This window comes from Hypanus sabinus, chromosome 4 (genome assembly GCF_030144855.1).
Source record: "Hypanus sabinus isolate sHypSab1 chromosome 4, sHypSab1.hap1, whole genome shotgun sequence".
NCBI classification, from domain to species: Eukaryota; Metazoa; Chordata; class Chondrichthyes; order Myliobatiformes; family Dasyatidae; genus Hypanus; species Hypanus sabinus.
This window is the reverse complement of record NC_082709.1, coordinates 73,448,818-73,469,674: the sequence shown is the minus strand read 5'-3', so window position 1 is coordinate 73,469,674 and position 20,857 is coordinate 73,448,818. Positions and strand designations below refer to the sequence as shown.

Genomic DNA, 20,857 nt, shown 5'->3' with positions numbered 1-20,857 from the left:
AGGTGTATCAGACCATGAGAGGTACAAGCCGAGTATCTTTTCTCTCCCGGTGTCTACTACAGTGCATTTAAGGTGAGATGGGGTAGGTTGAAAGGGAAGTTGTGGGGTGAGCTTGTATTCCGACACAGCGGTGGGTGACTGGTACACACTGCCAAGGGGGGTAGAGGCGGATGAGATGGGTGTTGGAGGTTTTTACATAGGAACATGAATTTGCAGAGAATGAACAGGTACAGACATTGTATTGGCAAACGGGATCAGTTGAATGAAGCACTCAAATTAGGTCAGCACAGCACTGTGGGCAGAAAGGCCTGCTCCTGTGTTGTACTGTTCTGCGTTCCCAAATCAGGAATTGCTGCGAAGATTTGTTCTCCGGAAGAGGGAGGGGCGGCAGAGGTGGGGGCTGGGGTGCAGGTGTGGTGGGAGTTGGAGAATCACACTGTCAAGACCTGACTCTGGTTCACCCATTACTCTTCCAGCAACAAGTCAACCTGATCCCGGGCCTGAACCTCAACGCTCTGGGAATCTTCTCATCGGGAATGTCAGTCCTTCCGTCGGCTGGTCGGCCTCGAGGGGGTGGGAGCTCCTACAGTCCCTTTGTGGTGAGTTTGTGAGCTGGATCTCCTTCCCGGTGGTTGGTGTCCTTGCATAGGAAGGGGAATGGTGGGTCTTCTGCCCCCTCCCCTCCCAGAGTGGAGCCCAACAACCGCAGCCCCCCTCCCCAGTTGAATTGGTAGTTCACGTCCCTGGGGAGGGTCTCCCCCTCCCCCTCCTTTGGTGGAAAGCAGTCTCCCCCTTCCCCTGTTGGGGCAGTCTCCCCTTGTACCCATCCAGCCATTTGCCCAGCTCAGACAAGACCGATTGTTTGCGTATTTTCAGAACAGGATTGTCCCTTGGCCTCTCCTAACCCACTGCCTCCACATCCCTCCCCACCTGCTGGCCACTCTGGTGCAGGTACGTGAGATGTCATTCTGAAAGGATACAGGAGCAGCGCCGGACCATTCGGCCCATCGAGTCTGCTCTATCATTCAATCACGGCTGATGTGTCCTTCACTCCTTTACCAATCGAGAAACTATCAATCTCTGCCTTCAGTACACCCATTGACTTGGGCTCCCCCACCTTATGTGACTATGAATGCTACAGATTTGTTACCCTCTGGCTGGTGAAATCAGTGTCGTTTTTTTTATTGATTCTATTGTAGTTCTTTGTTCTATTGTGAATGCCTGCAAAGATGAATCTCAGGTAGTATATGGTGACAAATACGTAGTTTGCTAATAAATTTACTTTGAACTTTGAAATTCCATTTCATGCACGGCTTCTGGGCAGCGTTGCTGTTGTACCTGTGACCCCCCCCCCCCCCCCACCTCCATTCTCTTCCTCTGCAGGGGGAGTAGTGGGTGTTACCCTTCCTGCAGAGCAGATCCAATGAGGCAAATTGGTCAAATTCTGCTCCTATGTCTAGAGTTCTGTGGGCCAGCCGTACACGCACGCATGCTCCACATTCTGCCTCAGCAGCTGATCCACTGGAAGACCTCAGGAGCTGAGCGGCATCTGTGAATTGTTGATGTTCCAGGTCGAAACCCTGCACCAATTCCTCCCGCTCCCCACACGCTCCCTCTGAGCTCCTCGGGCAGATTGTGTTTTGTGACGCACACTAGATGCTGGGGGATCTCAGTAGGTCAGGCAGCATCTATGGAGAGGAATAAACAGTCGACATTTCAGGCTGAGACCCTACATCAGAATGAAGATGGGGTCCCAATGAAAGGTCTCAGCCCTTAATGTCGACTGTTTATTCCTTTCCATACTGAGCTGCTGTGTTCCCCCAGCATTTTGTGTGTTGCTCCAGATTCCTACATCTGCAGACCCTTGTGTCTACTCTGTCTGGGCTCATTTTCTCAGAGGTTTCCCTTACCTCCATCTCGTTCTGTCTCCCTCCACCCCTTACCTATCCGCCTCCGTCTGCTGACGTTGAATTTTGTTCCATTGCCCTGTGATTCTGGTGCCTGTGCTGACAGCTTCACACTCAAGGTCTCCTCCTCTACGTTCACTCTCTCACCCTGTACCACCCCCCACGACCTCTTCCCCACTCCCTTCCCAGAACACCCACCTTCTTTTCCACCTCCTCTGCCCCACCTCTCTTTCTAACCCTCCCAGCTCCTTCCGCCCTCCCTCTCTACATCTTCCCCCGTTCCTTTCCTCCAGCTTCTCACTGCCTCCTTCCCTCTCACCCAGCCCCCTCACCCTCTCCCTCCTCTGGATCTGCCCATCTGCTTTGCTGGGCAGCAGTAGCCTGCCAGTGTAGGGTGGAGCTGCTGCTCGAAGGGGGAGGGTGGAAAGATGGATAAAGGGACTGACCTCCCACCTTTCAAATTGTGACAGGAATCAGGGTGGTGCCCTCAGCATCCTCCCCACCCCTGGTGTGGGTGCACTTGTGTTTGTATGTGCGTGGATCTGTGTGTGGACATCTGTGTTTATGCATCTGTCTGTGTGTGTTTATCTGTCTGTTTCTATGTTTAGTCTGTCTGTTTCTCAGTTTATCTGTCTGTTTCTGTGTTTATGCATCTGTCTGTGGTATGCCTGTTTACGCATCTGCACCTGTGTGTGCGCGTCTCTTTGTGTGTGACATCTATTCGTGCGTATCGGCACACATCGATTTGTGTGTGCGCCCCTCTGTGCACGTGTCTGTGTGTTGGCGCGTTTGTTTGCGGGACCGTTTGTGCATGTGTCTGAGTGCATTTGCACGTCTGTTTGCGTGTGTGCCTTTATGCGCGCACACGCACGCGCCAGTGTGCGCTTGCAATGTGCGTTTGAGGTGTGCGCCCAAACTGCTTACGATGGAAGTGACTGTAGCACGCGTTCCTCTGTGCAGGCGACACTCGACCTCCCCGTGGGGAGCCTCGATTCCCTTCCCCTGTGCCCGTGGTTGGTGGTGGTGGGGCGTGAGGACTTCTGACACTGAGAGAAATGTAATGAATTGTGACGGGCCGGCAGTAACTGATACCTTTTTCCTCTCCTGATGTAGAGTCAGCTGTGCTACCCAGGGGCTTTGTATAACACAGCGGCAGTCGGTGCAGTGGCTCATCCGTACACTGTAAGTGCCACACGCCAAACAAGTACCAAGCTGGCACAGCCTTGAGCCGAGCTTGTCCACGCCGCGCGCCGGCTGTTGCCGCCTCTCTGACCCGTCGCTGTCGGCTGCTGGGCCCAGCCACAACAGTGGTGGGGGGGGGGGGTTTAGCAATCTCACCGAAATGCAGCCCCCAGCTGCTCAAAGTTCAAAGTAAATTTATTATCAGAGTACGTACCTGTCGCCATGTACTGTCCTGAGATTCGTTTTCTTGCAGGCATTCGTGGTGGAACAAAGAAGTACAATAGAATCAATGAAAAGCTGTGCACAAGGACTGCCAAACAACCAATGTGCAAAAGCAGCTGATCTCGGTTCAAAGGGAGAGCACCACTAAATTCAGCATCATCATTCCCTGACGAGGGAGAAGGAGGCTACACGGATTAACTTGTGACCTATTCTTCCTACGCTCCCCTGGTCTACCTGTCACCCACACGCTGGTGTAAACAGTACGGCTGTTTTACCTACCATCCCACTAGTCTTTGTGATGTGGGAGGAAACTGGAGCACGCAGGGGGAATGTGGAGGGCAAGCGAGCTCCGCAGGCACGGCGCCCGACCTGGGGCTTGAACCCGAGTGAGGTAGCAGCCCTTCCCCCCGGGCCGCCTCCTGTGTCTGCAGCGACTGGTGCACCCGGACACCCGGGTCCTGTTGCGCACACTTGCTGATCCTTCGCCAACGAAGTGACTAATGGTGTCGTCATCCAGATCTTGCCATTCCCTCGGCCTGTCCAAGTCAGCTTGGACCGCCTCTGCATCCGAGGATATCGGGGCCAGCTTTGGGGACAGTCTATTTGCTTCCCTCATCCAGATCATCAGTAAGAGCTGGGGTCTCAGCACTGAGCATGGGGCTGGGCTGTGGGCCCGTTTGCTAGCCGAGCGGTTGGCGCCACCCTTTGTAAGTTTGGGGTTCAATTCCTGACATTGTGAGGAACTTGTACTTGGTCCCCACGACCAAGTGGATTTCGTCCGGAAGCATGGTGTCACCCAGCATAATCCTCACTGATTTGATTTGATTCCTTTCACTATCTACCTGGAGGTACATGTGGCAAATAAAGGTGATCGTTATCTTAATCTGATCCCTGTGCTGCCACTTGATTTCCCATCAGCCATTCATCCCAGCACCTTAGCCCAATGCAGGTGATTTAATTTTGCAGGCTAAAAGCTGTCTGAAAGTCCAAATGCACCCACTCACTGGCTCTTCCTCGTCCTTTCAGTTCATTACATCCTCCAGAAACTATCAGATAGATTTGGCAAAGATAATTTCCCTTTCATGAGTTCATGTAACTTTTCGATCCTGTCACTCAGCCAATGCTTAGCTGTGGCATCTTTTCTAAGTGCCAGCACAAAGAAGGCATGACAGCACCTCTGCTGTCTTACAGGTTTGCACAGATTTGGCACACCATCTAAAAGTTTCGACAGACTTCTACCATTGCACAGTGGAGAGTGGCCTGGTATGGAAACACTAAAGCCCATGAGCCGAAATACCTACAAAAAGTGGACACAGCCCACTCCATCACAAGCAAAACCCTCCCCAACATTAAGCAAACTACAATGAGTGCTGTCACCCACCATGCAGGCCATGCTGTCTTCTCTATGTATCCATCCGGAAGGTGGTACAAGAGCCTTGGGTCCCACCCAACCAGGTTTAGGAAGAGTTACGACAATCAGACTCCAGAAACAGCATGAATAACCTTAACTCTGAACTGATTCCACAACCTATGGACTCACTTTCAAGGGCTCATGTTCTCAGGATTATTTATTTACTTTTTTTTTGCGTAGATTGTCGTCTTTGACACATTGGTTGTTTGTCAGTTTTTCTTTGAGTGCAGTTTTTCATGGATTCTATTGTATTTCTTTGTTCTACTGGGAATGCCTGCAAGAAAATGAATCTCGAGATAGTATATGGTGACATGTACATGCTTTGATAATTTACTTTGAACTTTGCGCATTTTGCCTATTACCAGTGTCAAGCTAACTAGTCAATAATTCCCAATTTACTCTCCAGCTGCTTTCAAAAAGTGCTGTTTTATCTCCCTCCAGTCCTCTATAGCTGTTCCACAGTCTAAGTAATGTGAACAATGATCTCCAACGTATCTGGAATCTCCAATGCCACGTCCTCAGGACATAGAGTCATAAAGAAATACAGCGTGGATGAAGGCCCTTCGGCCCAATGTGTCCATGCTGTCCACAGTACCCAGGTAGTCGCCATTTCCTGCGTTCAGCTCCACCTCTCCATGTGCTTATCCAAATGCATCTACAGTGGTCCCTGGCTCAGCCACAGGCTCTGGCAGCCCATTCCATATGTGCCACCCTCTGCTTGCCCCACCAATCCCCACTCATCCTAAGTCTACATACTCTAGTTCTGGACTCTCCTATTTTGGGGAAAATCCGTTGCCATCCACCTACAATCATTTTGAAATGACTTGTAGTGATCATACTGTGACACTGGCTGGGGATTTATCTGCCTTTTATCTCTCGTTTCCCTTGAACCATTTCCCCACTAAAACTGATTTAGTTACTTTCTCACTGTACCCTGTGTTTTCCAACACTTCTTCGGAGATTCGTTTTGTATATCCTCCTTTGCAGAGAGAGAAGCTGAATACATATGTAAAGCCTAGAAATAGAAATATAGAAAGGTACAGCACAGGCCCTTCAGCCCACCATTTCTGTGCTAACCATGATGCCTAACTAAGCTAACCCCGTTGGCGTGCTTGTCATGGTCTAGCTCTGTCCATTCCCTATTCATGTGCTGCATGAATTCCTCTTAAGTATTGTAACTGTTTCCACCCTTCTCCTAGCAACACTTTCTAGGCATCTACCATGTTTATATATATTTTTTAAAAAAACAAGTCTTTTTAGCCTTGCAAATCTTTAAGCTTTCTCCTTCTCACCTGAAAACTGTGCCCCCTAATATTTGACATTTCTGTGCTGGGAAAATTCAAGCATACTAATAAATTTTGTCCAAATCATTAGCGTATACTGATCACAAACAACGGAGGTCCGGGCGCTGATCCCTGTGGAGTACCGCTGTCACATTTCCAACAACATGCACAAGAGATTCTGCAGACGCTGCTCTCACATCTGGAAAGCCCTCCACTCCTACCTTCCAGCTTCTATCCTCGAAGGCTAATTTGAATCCAGTCTACCAAGTCTCCATGGGTCCCATCTTCCAGAACAGCCTACCATGAGAGATGTTGTTGAAAGCTATACTACAATTCATGTAGACAACATTGCCCTACCCTTACCAATCACCTTTGTCATCTCCTCAAAAAAAAACTCAAGTCAAGTTCATAACACGTGACCTGCCTCACACAAAGCCATGCTGGTAGTCCCTTAGTAAGTCCACGCTTTTCCAGGTGTGAGTCAATCCTAAGAATCTTCTCCAATAATTAGCACTGAAATAAGGCTAGCTGACCTATAATGTCCTGGATTACCCTTGTTGCCGTTTAATCAGGGATCAGTACTGGTTACTCTCTAGTCCTCTGAGACCTCGCCTGTGGCTTGGTGGGGGGCACAAAGAGCTCTGCCAAAAATGCATCAATCTCTCTTGCCTCTCTTAGTAACCTGGAGTACGCCCCGTCGGGCCCTGGGGACCTATCCTTCAAGAGACCCGACTCCACCTGTTCCTCTATCACGGGCCCCTCCCTAATCTCACAAGCCCCCCCCCCCCCCATGTCCTCTTTGGTGAGTACTGGTGTGAAGTGTTCATTTAGTAGAACGTAGAACACTACAGCGCAGTGCAGGCCCTTCAGCCCATGACGTTATGCTGACCGTTTAACCTACTCTAAGATCAATGTAACCTTTCCCCACCTACATAGTTCTCCATTTTTCTATCATCCATGTGCCCGTCAAAGAATTTCTTAAATATCCCTAATGTATCTGCTTCTACCACCACCCCTGGCAGGCTGTTCCACACACCCACCACTCTCTGTGTAAAGAGCATACCTGTGACATTCCCCCCCACCCCAAACTTTCCTAAAATCACCTTAAAAATATGATGCCCTGGTATTGGCCATTTCTGCCCTGGGAAAACGTCTCTGGCTATTCACTCAGTCTGTGCCTCTTATCTTATATACCTCTGTTCATTCACTTTCCATCCCCACTGTCTTCAAAGAAGAAAGCTCTAAGTTGAATGAGCTATCTTGATAAGCTATGTTCCCCAATCCAGGCAGCATCCTGGTAAATCTCTGCACCCTCTCTAAAGCTTCTACATCCTTCCTATAGTTAGGCGACCAGAACTAAAGAGAACAGAGTACTTTGCCCACTTCCTCTGACTCCCTCCTTTGTCCTTGAGTAGTCCTACCCTCACCCTAGTTTTAAATCTATGTATAAAATGTCTCGGGATTCTCTTTTATCCTCCTCAGGAAGGAGAGTTTGAGCCCCTTTAAGCCTTTCTGATTCTTTGTTTAGCTTATCACCTGCCTGCATTATATTCTTCACAGGTTGTGTCCGATACTGGCTTCCTAAATGCTACACATGTTTACTTATCCTTCCTGACCAAATCTGCAACCTCTCTCATCTGCTGAGCCTTGCCAGTGAACCCATGTACACTACCTCACTATGTGCTTTCTTTTTACACTACTTATTTAATTTGACGTTATGCACTATATATGTGTATGCTGTACAAGTATGTATTTCGTATTTATTATAATTGATAGTTTTCATTACTATGCACTGTACTGCTGCCACAAAACGACAGTTTTCATGACACATGAAAGTGATATTAAACCTGATTCTGACATTCATCTGCCTTAACCTTGTACTCCTTGCACTGAAACAAAGTGTGTTCACTAGGGGCCTTGTCCTCCCACTCTGCATTTTGCAGCTCTCTTCTTCTGAAGGTTTTATCCATGTTTTCTCTTAACTCCCTCCATTCACTCATTGACCAGGTATCAGAAATGAGCTCCCTCCCCACCTCCCTGCAGCTTTACCAGCTTTTTTAACTTTGTGTCCATTTTGGTTGTGTTCAAAGCGTCTCCAACCTGAAACCTTAACTCTTGTTCCTCTTCCCAGAAATGTTATTTCAACTTTGTCCAACCTTTCTTTATAAAAAAAATAATACTCTCCAATCCAGGTAGGATCCTAGTGAGCCTCTTTTACACCAAAGTCTTCACATTCTTCCTATATTCCGGTGCCCAGAACTGCATCAGTACATTGACTGCAACCTAACCATAGTGCAATATCTTTTCATTGCTCCTTATAGAGTTCTCTGTTTTCTGACCATGACAAACCTACTGTATATGTGTCTTCCTCTTTACACTTTTTTGTTGCTTTTACATTTTGCAGTTTCAGTTTTAATTATCTCTGCAAGCTTACCCTCGCTGTGTATATTTCTCCCTTTTCTGTCAGCTCTATTCTAAACTATAGCCAATCCTCAGGGTCGATGCTGTCTTCGGGTTTCGATGTGTTTCCCATCCTTGGTTCCGGCGCTAACCCGGTCGCAATCCATGGTTTTCATTTGTGCAAAGCCGAGCTGTTGAATGCTTGTTAATCCCTGTCCACTGTGAACCAGTGAATTATCTTTCTCCAATTTGTGACAGACATAGTTGTAGTTAGTTAGGAACTGGGAGCCTTTCCTTGGAATTGAATCTCTCACTCTCCATCTAGGTTAAGAATTCAATTCCTTTCAATCGCCGTTCTTCTGTAAAGTCCACACATATCAATGTTGTTTGTTAATCCTTTCCCATTGGACAATATCCAGCGTAAGGTGGCATATGGACAGCAAGGGTGTCAGCCCTAGTCTCCATAGAGACAGTCCCTTGGAGTTAGTGGTGCTTCTGGTCCCCATGGTGGTGGTATCTGCTCTGGTCACCATGATGATGGTATCTGCTCTGGTCACCATGGTGAAGCCCGAGTCCCTTGGTGACAGTCCCACAGTTAATGGTGGTGCTGACGGTGTTGATTACAATCCCTATGGCAACAGTGCCCTCAGTGATGATGATGGGTCTGGTATCCATGGTGATGGTCCCCTCAGGTTCCCATGGTGACAGTAATGCCATTGGCACAGCTCTGGTCCCATGTTTTCCCACGTGGTGACGGTTCCTGTCCTCACAGTGATGCTGACAGTCTGTGCCCACGAGGAGACTGTGCGGTTCTCGTGAGGCATGTATGGGTGTCATGGGCAATTGGTGTGGAGGGAACTACCCGATGTTTTGCTGTATCATTGGTTCTTCCCTCAGGACCGGGTGATGTTGGACTCTCTCGATTCTGTATGCCATGTAGAAGAAGATTGAGTCTGGCATGGGGGAAGGAAGAGCTGATCACAGGGAGGTCTCCCTCTGTATACCCGAGAGGGTATCTCAGCAGATAGTTGCCTCCTTGGTTGTGTGAAGGTAGTGTCAGAGTTCAGGGCAGCAATCTGTGCCCTTCTTCATTTCTTGTGTCACCTCTCCTTCCCAGAGGCCCCTCACTCTTACCCCAGTTGATGACTGCAGCACAGGAGTAGGATCTTTGGCCCACCATGTTATGATGAACTAATTAAACTAATGATACCTAGTCCCTCTGCCTGCATGTGATTCAAATTTCTCCATTCTCTGCATATTCATGTGTCTATGTAATAACCTCTTGAAAGCCTCTACCCTATCTGCCCCCACGAGGCCTCTACTGTATTTACCCCCCGCCCCAGCACTCACCACTCTGTGTAAAGATAAAAATTTGTCCAGAACATCTCCTTTGAATTTAACCCTCACCCCCACCCCATCTTTAAAGACATGTCCTCTGCGGTTGGACATTGCAGTCCTGGGAGAGAGGTTCTAGCTGTCTACGCTATCTGTGTCTCTCATAACGTTATAAACTTGTGTCAGGCTCTCCTCAGCCTTCCATGCTCCAGATTTGTACAGCCTCACCTTGTCCCTAATCCAGGCAGCATCCTGGTAAACCTCTTCTGCGCCCTCTCCAAACTCGCCACGTCCTTCCTGTAATGGAGGCGACCAGAATTCCACACCGTGTGGTCTGACCGGCGTTTTTTATAAGCAGCTGCCTCAGATTGCAGGCTGAGGCGCATTGTACAAGGAATACCGTGCCTCACACAAGCTGCGGTGCCGCCTGTTGGGTCACTGGCGGCGGAAGCTGTGGGGCTCGGTGTACCGTGGTGGCTGTCACACACAAACCCCCCCCTCCCCACCCCCCAGCATCGGCTCTCCTCTCTGGGGTAGCTTCGGACAGGGGGGTGCGAGGGTCTTCCCAGTGGGCCTGGAACCGGCCTGGGTTGGCTCTGTCTCTCAGGTGCTGCCCTGACAATCGTGGTAGCGGTTCCTGTAACCGAATGCCGGACAGCAGTGTGGCACCCCGCTGAAGTTCCACTGTCATCTTGCATCGAGCACCCACTTACGCCGTTCCCACACGAATCCTGTTTTGTTCCCATTGTATTGCCACCAACTCCCAGATCCCAACCCTTTCCCACAAGCCAGGTGCATTACGGCGGACGGTTAACCCAATGGCCCAGCTTTGGGATGCAGGCGGAAACCACGGACACAGCCTCCTCGACTGGCTCACTCCAGTCTCCCTGTCCCATATGGGCTGCAGTCACCAACTGCCCGAACTGAGGACGTGATGCACCCCCTCCTGCAGCCATGGTGGGGGCGCGTTGGGGAGGGTGTTGTGGAATAGCCCGGGATGACCTCCTGCCATGAACTCTTGTATCAGTTGCAAGTCTGCAATGCAGCACAGCGTTGCATTAGTGGATGCATTGCTGGGTCTCTGCGGCTGCAAGGCTGCTATTCTCCTGTGGTGGCCACTCTCCCCTCTACTCGTGCTGTCCCTCACTGTGACACTTCCTCCCTTTAGCCACCTGTGTAGGACTTGCCGCCTCAGACCTAACAGGGGCAAAAATGATGGTGACAGATCCCTGGAGAGTGGTAGGGGTGATTCTCATTCTCAGACCCCCCCCCCCACTGTTGCTGACCACTGATCACAGTGGCTGAGTGGGCTCCGCCCGGGCCCGTTGATCAGGGGAGGGGGGTGCCTACTTTTTCCTGCACCAAGCTGACCTGTGGCCTCCTACCCCGCAGACCTCAGAGCAGGAGGTGGTGTACCTCTTCATCCCCACCCAGGCAGTGGGGGCCATCATCGGGAAGAAGGGGCAGCAAATCAAGCAGCTCTCCAGGTTCGCTGGTGCCTCCATTAAGGTAAGACCCTTCGCTCATTCCTGGTTCCGTCCGTGGCTGGAAACCTGCGGCCAGCCCTTCGAGCCAAGTGGCCTGTCGAAATGGTCAAGTCTGCAGCTGATGCAAAGATAACTTAGACGGGAAAGTGGTGTTGAGGAAGCAGGGAGTCTGCAGGAGGACTTGGACAGATTAGGAGAACAGGCAAAGAAGTAACAGATGGAATATTGTGCAGAGAAGTGTGGTCATGCACTTTGCAAGAAGGAATAAAGGCATTGACTACTTTCTAAACAGGGAGAAAGTTTACAAATCAGAGTGCAAAGGGACAGGAGTCTTCATGCAGAGCAGACGAGGTGAGGTGATTAATTCTGCTCCTGTGTCTTATCATCTAAAATTAAAATTGAAGGATCACATTTATTTGCCACGTACACGTTGAAGCAGACGGTGAGATGTGTTGTTTGCATTATCTACCAACACACCTGAGGGTGTGCTAGGGGCAGCTCCAAGTGTTGGAGCCAACATAACAAGCAACAAACCCCATTCCCCACGCAGACCTCCAATCCCGGGACAGGCTGGACTCGCAGACCAGGCCCTTCGACGTCCCCAGTGGACTCGTAGATCCTGTCCCCAAAACCATCACTACGAGCCTAAAATCATGAGACTGAATGCACTCGGCCTTTTTCCCAGGGTTGGGGAATCAGGAACCACAGAGCATGGGTTTACGGTGAGAAGGGAAAGGTTTAATAGGTCCTGAGGAGAAGTGCAACAAACACTAAGTTTCAGTGTTCAAGTAGCAAGTTCGCACAGTTGTCTTACGTTCTTATGTCTTCATTCTGGTCAGAAGGGTGAGGAGAGTGCAATGCTAAAAAGGGTACAGAGAGGGGAATAGGAGGGATATGTAAATAGCTTGTTGATAGTTGTAGTTTAAAAGCTCCGGAGATTCTGGACACAGAAAGTCATGGAGGATCTGCAGACAGCACTGGTCTGGCCACAACTGGAGTATTGGCCTCACAGTGGTTAGGCCCCAGCTGGATTGTTAGGCCTACTGATTTGACTGTAACTGGATGCAGGGGTTCCCAACCTGGGGTCTACGGACCCCTTGCTTAATGGTATTGGTTCATGGCATAAAAAAGGCTGGGAACCCTTGAACTAGAGTGACTGGCCCAGTTGTGGGCAGCTTACTTAAGGAAAGATATGAAGGCTTTGGAGGGCCACCAAAGAGATTTATTAGTATGAGTCTTGAAACTTGGTGTTGCACTTTAAGAAACACTTCCCTACAAGCCATCTGATGGTTACGAGCACCCAATTTACAGACAGCCCTACATGTGAACTAACTGCCATGATATTATTAAATTCAGATGTCTGAATTCCACCGCCCCCCCCCCCCCCCCCCTGCTCTTCATAATTCCCATGCTTATCACTCATGCCCATCCTGGTCACCAGATTGAGTTTTGTACATTTTCTTGCTTCTGGCCAAAAAATCAACTCATGGACGTCTGCAAAGACAAACCCTGCTGGTGACTCGGGGATGGTCTGCATTATAATTTCCTGTCAGACAGACAACTCTCTGGCAGTGCTACAGATCCTCCTACTCCACGGCCTTAAGTTTGTGCCACATAGGTTGCAAAGTGTGGAGTGATGATGAGCAACGCCGCTAGTCCTGGAGTCATTCAGCACCGAAACAGGCCTGAGTGGTCCACAACAACCAAGATTCCCATCTAAGCCCATCACATTTGCCCATGTCTGGCCCACACCCTTCTAAACTTTTCCAGTCCATGCACCTTTTAAATGTTGTAACTTGGGTGTCCCAACCACAGCCTCTGGCAGTTTGTTCCATATCGAAGTGAAGTTTAGTTACAGTCAAACCAGTAGGCCCAAAAATCCAGTTGGGGCCTAACCACTGTGTGGCCAATACTCCAATTGGGGCCAGACCAGTGCTGTCTGCAGATCCTCCATGACTTTCTGTGTCCAGAATCTCCCGAGCTTTTAATCTACAACTATCAACAAGCTATTTACATATCCCTCCTATTCCCCTCTCTGTACCTATTTTAGCATTGCACTCTCCTCACCCTTCTGACCAGAATGAAGACACAAGAATGAAAGACAATTGTGTGAACTTGCTACTTGAACACTGAAACTTAGTGTTTGTTGCACTTTAAGAAAGGGACAGTGCACAGTTAACAGCAGCATCATTAACAGAGTTGGTATACAGAGAGATCTTGGGGTCCACGTCCTTTGCTCCCTGGAAGTACCTCAACAATTTGAGAGAGTAGCGAAAGAAGGCATGTGGCATGCTGGCCCTTATTAGTTGGAGGCGAGAGTGAACTTTATAAAACTAGTTCGGCCACATCTGAGCAATCACCGCTGGCTGCCTGATTCTACACGTGGAGCACGCGCAAGGCTTTGGAGAGGGCGCAGAAGAGGTTTAGCAGAACTAGAGGGCATGTGGTTTAAGGGGAGGTGGAACAAACATGGGTTGTTTTCCTGGCAGTGGCCGGAAGCGGAGGGAAGACCTGAGGAGGTCTGTAAGAGTATGAGAGGCTTAGACAGGCTTTGTATCTCTGTTGCATGTTGAAAATGTCTGAAACTGGAGGGCGTGCATTTCAGGTGCAATGGGGTAAGGTCAGAGGGGTTGTGTGGGGCAGGTTTTTATTGCACAGAGTACTTGGAGCCTGGCGCGCACCTCCAGGGGTATAGTGGAGGCAATTACGATAGAGGTCTTAAAAAGGCCTATGAATATTCAGAGCATGAGAGGGAGAAGCCCTCATTACAGCTGGGTGATGGGTAGAACGATGCAGGGGTATTGATCACGTGCAGACAGAACAGATTACTTAGGCGTAGCCAGCTCGATTAATTTGGCATAACATGGTGGCTGGAAGAGTCTTTTCCTCTGCTTTACTGTACCATGTTCTGGGGATAAGAACAACATAAGAGATAGGAGCAGGAGTAGGCCAATTGGCCCCTCAAGCCTGCTCCGCCATTCAACAAGATCATGGCTGATCCAATCTTAACTCTAGTTATCACCGAATCCCACAAGGCAACAGGGCACCATGCCACCCATTTTATTTTATTATTCATCCCGCCCAAACCCATGTGATCACCCCGGGGGGAAAAAAACCGATTTGCCAATTGAGGAGAAAAAATCTGGAAAATTCCTCTCCGACCCATCCAGGCTATCGAAAACTGGCCCAGGAGATCACATGGCTGATCTCAACCTAGCCTCATGTCCACTTACCTGCTCGCTCACCGATTAGGGTCTTTAGTGAGCATTTCTGAGGCGGTCAGAGTCTATTGAGGAACTGCCTTTGGGAAAAGATATGAGAATTGGGAGACATTGGATGTAAGTGGCAGATAAAGGGACCCGGGGTGACGTGAAGGCTATGTCCCCCCCACAGTGGCTGGGGGGTGATGGGAAAGGTGCCTCAAGACTGGGTGGTAGAAATCCAAAGGGAAGTGGGTCAGTTTCCGAAGGGGAAGGATCTGCAGGGCTGCGGGGGAAGAGCTGAGGAGCGGGCTGTTCTTGTGCAGAACCAGTGGTCATTCTGTGAACTGTGTGTGGAGTGACATCTGTGTGAACGGGCAGTGAGAGGTCTGATCACCCACACTCAGCTGCTGAACGGGGGAGGAAGTGCAGCGTTACCACGTGGCCGATCCCAGCAACGGTCCGGTGGGGAGGATGGTGCTCTTACTGACTCTGTTTGTGTGTGTTTGTGTACAGATCGCTCCTGCAGAGGGCCCTGACGCGAGTGAACGGATGGTGATTATCACTGGCTCTCCAGAAGCACAGTTTAAGGTCGGTGGGTGAGCCCAGGATGGAAGGGGGCCTCTGGGGTGGGGGGGGGGGGGTCACTCCAGAAACACACACTTTCTCCTCTTTTTTTCTCCCTCTTCTCCTCCTCCCCCCTCATTTCTCTTCCTCTCCCCATAGCTATTCCCCATCTCACCTCTCCCTCTCCATTTCTGAGTCTCCCTCTCTGCTTTAGACATGGGGGGGGGGGGACAGAGAGGGTGAGAGTTGAAGTGGGGAATGGCTATGGGGAGGAGAGAAATGGGGATGTGGGGGAGGGGGGTAAGGTGAGATGGATGGACTGGTGGGAGGAGAGGTAGAATGGTATACATGGGGGGTCCTCCCACCCGTCCCTCCACCTCACCTTACATCACCCACGCCCGTCTTCTCCACTCCCTCTCCATTCTCCTTGTTCCCTTTCGTAACTCCCGCGTCTCCCCCTCCCCAAGCCTGCTGACTAGTGTCGGGAGGCCGTGCTGACATTCTCTGCTGTTCTCCAGGCCCAGGGTCGGATCTACGGCAGGCTGAAAGAGGAGAACTTCTTCAACCCCAAGGAGGAAGTGAAGTTGGAGGCTCACATCAAAGTGCCCGCCTCGGCCGCCGGCAGAGTCATCGGCAAGGGAGGCAAGACGGTAAGGAGACCCCAGGCTGAAGCCCTCCACTTGCTACATCCTCACTCCGCCACCCTTTCTCTCGCTTTGTCCCCTCTCTCCACCCTCCGATTCCTTTGCCGTGCTATGCCCCACCTTCCCCCTCTTTACCCCTCCCCTCCCTCCACCCCTTTCCCTTGCTCTATCCACCCACCCTGCAGTCCGTTCTGCCCCATCACTCATTTGCCCTCGCCCCCTCTCACTATATTCCCCCTCCCCCTGTTTTACCCCTTTACTCTTAATCAGCCCCAGGCCTAACCAATGAGAGGCTTTGCCCAACCCCACCACCAAACTCTGCTCTCTAATCTGTGTTTGAATCCAGAATACACCCACACCACTCTACACCCCTCTGTGCCTGGGACCCAGCTGAGCCTTTACCTACTGCAGCAAGTGGGTAGTGGATGGAGGGTGGCGGGTCAGGGAACAAGACAGTGCTCACTCTATACACCCTTCCTCCCTGGGATATATGGGGAATGGGCAGCTCCCTCCCCTTACCCCTGTGCAGCAATAACCGTGTTACCTGGTTCAGATATGGCCCACGTGCAGAGTGAGAGACACTGAAGCTAGTCGATAGTTCACAGACTTTAATACAAGTAGTGTAATATGGAAAGTTAAACAATAAATGTGTGGCCAAATGAAGCCGTTAACTAAAACTCTCAAAAGGAAAACGAAGACTACACTGCGGCTGAAAAGAACATCTAAACATTAAACGAATACTGCTAGTCTTCAGAGTCATTTGACTGGACAGTCCGATTTCTCAGGCAAGGCTGAATGCAAACAGGCAGCAAAGAGTTGCTGTGCTCTGTCCAAGTCTCGACGAGCATTACGACAAGTATGGAGTTAAATACCATCATGATTAAATAATAATTAGCCGACACATGCACATTCATAACCGCAATTGCTGTATCTACTGCGCTGCTGAATCTGTGGTTGTGATGGGTCCTTCCACCCCACCCCCCCAAGCGCAGCCCCTGAGGTGCCACAGAGCCGTGTCCGCTGGAAGTCCCGGATCAGCGACTTGTCCAAGATGTCCTTCACTGGGATCCAAATACGTTCCTCTGGGCCATACCCTTCCCAGTCCACAAGGTACTGGACCTTACCACGTACCCAGCGAGATGCCAGGAGGTGCCACATGGGAACCATCTACCAGGCAGGGAGGAGGGGGAGGTGGGGTGACTGGGACCAGGGGAGAGGTAGTAACTGGCTTGAGATGGGAAACATGGAATACTGGGTGCATATTTAGTGATGTTGGTAGACACAATCTATAGGACACCTTGTTAACAGCCTTTTCCACTACACACGGTCCCATGTAGTGTGGTGCCAATTTCCGGTTCTCGATTTTCAGGGGAAGATCTCTTGATACCATCCAGACCGCCTCTCCTGGCTTGAATGGCCTTACCTGTCGACGGAGCCGATCAGCCTGCCGGGAATGCACAGCAGAGAAGCCCTGGCTCGACTCCAGCTGCTTGTAGCGCTGGATCAGCTGTTCAGCAGCAGGAACTCCGACATCGATCTCCTGATCAGGGAAGAGCGGGGGCTGGAATCCCTTCTGGCATTCAAAGGGAGACATACTGGTGGAGGATGACTGGAGGTTATTGTGAGTGATCTCTGCCCAAACCAACTGGGATTGGACGTAGGGTTGGAAGAGGCAAGACAGTGCAGGGTTGTCTCCAACTCCTGGTTCACTCTCTCAGTCTGGCCGTAGACTGGGGGTGGAAGAGGCAAGACAGTGCAGGGTTGTCTCCAACTCCTGGTTCACTCTCTCAGTCTGGCCGTAGACTGGGGGTGGAAGAGGCAAGACAGTGCAGGGTTGTCTCCAACTCCTGGTTCACTCTCTCAGTCTGGCCGTAGACTGGGGGTGGAAGAGGCAAGACAGTGCAGGGTTGTCTCCAACTCCTGGTTCACTCTCTCAGTCTGGCCGTAGACTGGGGGTGGAAGAGGCAAGACAGTGCAGGGTTGTCTCCAACTCCTGGTTCACTCTCTCAGTCTGGCCGTAGACTGGGGGTGGAAGAGGCAAGACAGTGCAGGGTTGTCTCCAACTCCTGGTTCACTCTCTCAGTTTGGCCGTAGACTGGGGGTGGAAGAGGCGAGACAGTGCAGGGTTGTCTCCAACTCCTGGTTCACTCTCTCAGTCTGGCCGTAGACTGGAGGTGGAAGCCAGACGAGACAGTGCAGGGTTGTCTCCATCTCCTGGTTCACTCTCAGTCTGGCAGTAGACTGGGGGTGGAAGAGGCGAGAGAGTGCAGGGTTGTCTCCACCTCCTGGTTCACTCTCTCAGTCTGGCCATTAGATTGGGGGTAGAAGCCAGATGAGAGGCTGTCCATGGCTCCTACAAGAGAGCAGAAAGCCTTCCAAAAGCGGGAAGTGAACACATGTTGAACCATGAGTGTGGCAGTCTCACGAGCCGATGGGAACCTGGGGAGGGCAACGAAGTGGGCAGCCTTGGAAAATCGATCCACAACAACCAAAATGGTGGTGTTTCCATTAGATGGAGGCAGACCAGTGATGAAATCTACTGAGAGGTGGGACCAGCGATGGTGGGATACAGACAGTTGACATAACTGACCCACAGGATGCTGGCATGATGTCTTGTTCTGAGCGCAAGAGGGACAGGCAGATACAAAGTCATGGACATCCTAGGACATAAATGGCCACCAAAATTGTCTCTTTATAAACTCCTGAGTCCATAGAACTCTCGGATGTCCGGCCAGATGGGAAGAGTGACCCCATTCCAACACTTTGGAACACACCCCAGCAGGGACAAACAGCCGGTTGGGAGGTCCCCCATCCGGGCCTGGATCTGATTGTTGAGTGGCCCTCAGCTCTGCCTCTATTCCCCAGATCACTGGAGCAGCAATACACGAGCGAGGAAGAATGGGGTCTGGAATGGCATTGTCCTGAGATCCGTTGAACTGCCGGGAGAGAGCTTCGGCCTTGGTATTCTTGCTGCTGGGACGATAAGTGAGGATGAAATTGAACTGTGTGAAGAAGAGAGCCCACCGGGCTTGATGAGAGTTGAGTCTCTGAGCATCCTGAATATAGGACAGGTTCTTGTGATCTGTCCAGACCAAGAATGGATGCTCTTCCCCTTCCAGCCAGTGTCGCAATTCCTCCAGGGCCTCCTTGAGAGCCAGAAGCTCCCGGTTCCCAACGACGTAATTCCTCTCGGCCAGAGTCAAGTGATGGGAAAGAAAGGCACAAGGGTGCAGCTGGCTCTCCGCAGACGAGTGCTGAGAGAGCACATCTCCAATGCCGAAATCGGATGCATCCACCTCGACAATGATTGGCTGAGATGGGTCTGGGTGTTACAGCAGCGGGGCGGTGATGAAACGTCGCTTTAGCTCGGAAAATGCTCGGTCGGCATCGTCTGTCCAATGGAATCCTGCCGAGGTCTTTTGGGTGAGTTCATTAACTGGAGCCACAATAGAGCCGAAATTCCGGATGAAGCGGCAATAAAAGTTCGCAAATCCCATGTAGCACCATACCTGTTTGACTGTAGACGGTTTGGGCCACTCTGCAACTGCCTGAACTTTAGTAGGATCCATTTGAACACTGGATGGGGTGAGTATATAGCCCAGAAACTACACCTGGTCTTTATAGAATTCACTTGTTTTGGGCTTGGCGTACAGGTTATGTTCAAGAAGGTGTCTGAGTTCTCTCCGGACATGTTGGATGTGCTCCTGATGTGAGCGGGAATAGATATCGATATCATCTAAATACACAAACACAAACTGGTTCAAACTGTCCCTGAGCACATTGTTAACCAAGGCCTGGAATACAGCCAGACCAAAAGGCATCACCAGGTATTTATAGTGGCCATTAGAGGTGCTGAAAGCCGTTTTTCACTCATCCCCTTCTCTTCTGCAAATCGAATTGTAAGCATTGCGCAGATCAATTTTGGAAAATATGGTTGCTCCCTGGAGATGTTCAAACGCAGATGCCAACAAGGGAAGAGGGAGTGGTTCTTCACAGTGATGTTGTTCAGGGGCCGATAATCGATGCAGGGACGGAGCTTGTCAGCTTTCTTGCTTGCAGAAAAGAAGCCCGCTCGGGCCGGCGAGGTTGACACATGGATAAACCCCCACGCTCAATGCCTCCTTAATGTATTCCTCCATGGCTACCGAGAGAGGGAAAAGAGCTGGCCCCGGGGTGGACTAGTGCCAGGTAGGAGGCCTATGGCACAGTCGTATGGCCGGAGTGGGGGCAGGGTGGTGGCCTTTCGTTTAGTGGAAACATCAAGGAGATCTGCTTATTCAGCCGGAATCCCAGACAGGTCCACATCCTCAGCTGACACAGGAGGGGATTCATGGAACGGAGCTTGAGCTGGACCCAGACAGGTAGACAGGCATCCCGGTCCTTACTCTTGGAGTACTTCCAGAGATAAATCAATCCGTGGGTTATGTCGGGATAACTGGGGAGACCAAGTACGATTGGCAGTTCAGGTGAATTAACCAGATAGAAAGACATTTCTTCATGGTGGTTGGCTTCGAGCACCAGTTGGAGGGGTTGGGTGGAAAGGTGGATCTAGCCAGAGGTCCCAGAGGTCGACAGTCCAGCGCCTTGACGTTGATCTTCTCTCTTAATTCCTGAGTCGGAACTCCCCACCTTTGAGCGAGAGAGAAGTCCATAAGATTCCCGGCTACACCGGGGTCAATAAATGCTTTAGGGTCATGGGTCTGAGATCTCCACGACAAGGAAGCTGTGAGCATTACAGAATTAGGGAAAGCTGACTGAAGAGAGAACCGACCCGTCAGGATTCCCCTCCCTGCTGACGGGTATCTCTTTTACTGGGCGCCTGGAAGTGTCCTGGATCACCACAATAGAGGCAGGAACCTGTCCTCTAGCGCCACTCTCGTTCCTCCTGGGACAGGCGCATGGTGCCCCACTTGCATAGGCTCCTCTGTGGGCTGGGTGGTGAGGGAGAGGAAAGACAGTGATCTGGAAGTTGAAAACATTCTTTCCCTGCGCCACTCAGTTACCCGGTCATCATCTCGAACAGCCAGATTAATCAGGTCATCCAGACTATCCAGCTCGTCCCAGACAGCGATCTCATGCCAGGTCGGTCCACACTGGAAGGCAGTGATGAGAGATCTCTCATTCCATCCCGTCTCTACTGCAAGGGTACTGAATTTGACTGCATTGGCCCTCAACATTCCACTGCCTTGGCGCAGGTCCAAGAGTCATTGGGCAGCCTC

The 20,857-nt window shown here is 50.7% G+C and overlaps 1 protein-coding gene across 3 annotated transcripts in view; it reads left to right on the top strand.

Moving 5' to 3' along the window:
- The window catches only part of igf2bp2a (insulin-like growth factor 2 mRNA binding protein 2a), a 144,177-nt gene that overhangs the window by 110,471 nt on the left and 12,849 nt on the right, over positions 1–20,857 (top strand). For 2 of the 3 annotated variants that reach the window (XM_059967389.1, XM_059967391.1), the window contains exons 10-14: positions 477–599; positions 3,021–3,089; positions 11,133–11,249; positions 14,944–15,018; positions 15,513–15,644. In XM_059967389.1, coding sequence (XP_059823372.1) covers positions 477–599; positions 3,021–3,089; positions 11,133–11,249; positions 14,944–15,018; positions 15,513–15,644 — 516 coding nt within the window. The remainder of the gene's footprint in view (positions 1–476; positions 600–3,020; positions 3,090–11,132; positions 11,250–14,943; positions 15,019–15,512; positions 15,645–20,857) is intronic. The other variant, XM_059967390.1, reaches the window with a different exon arrangement.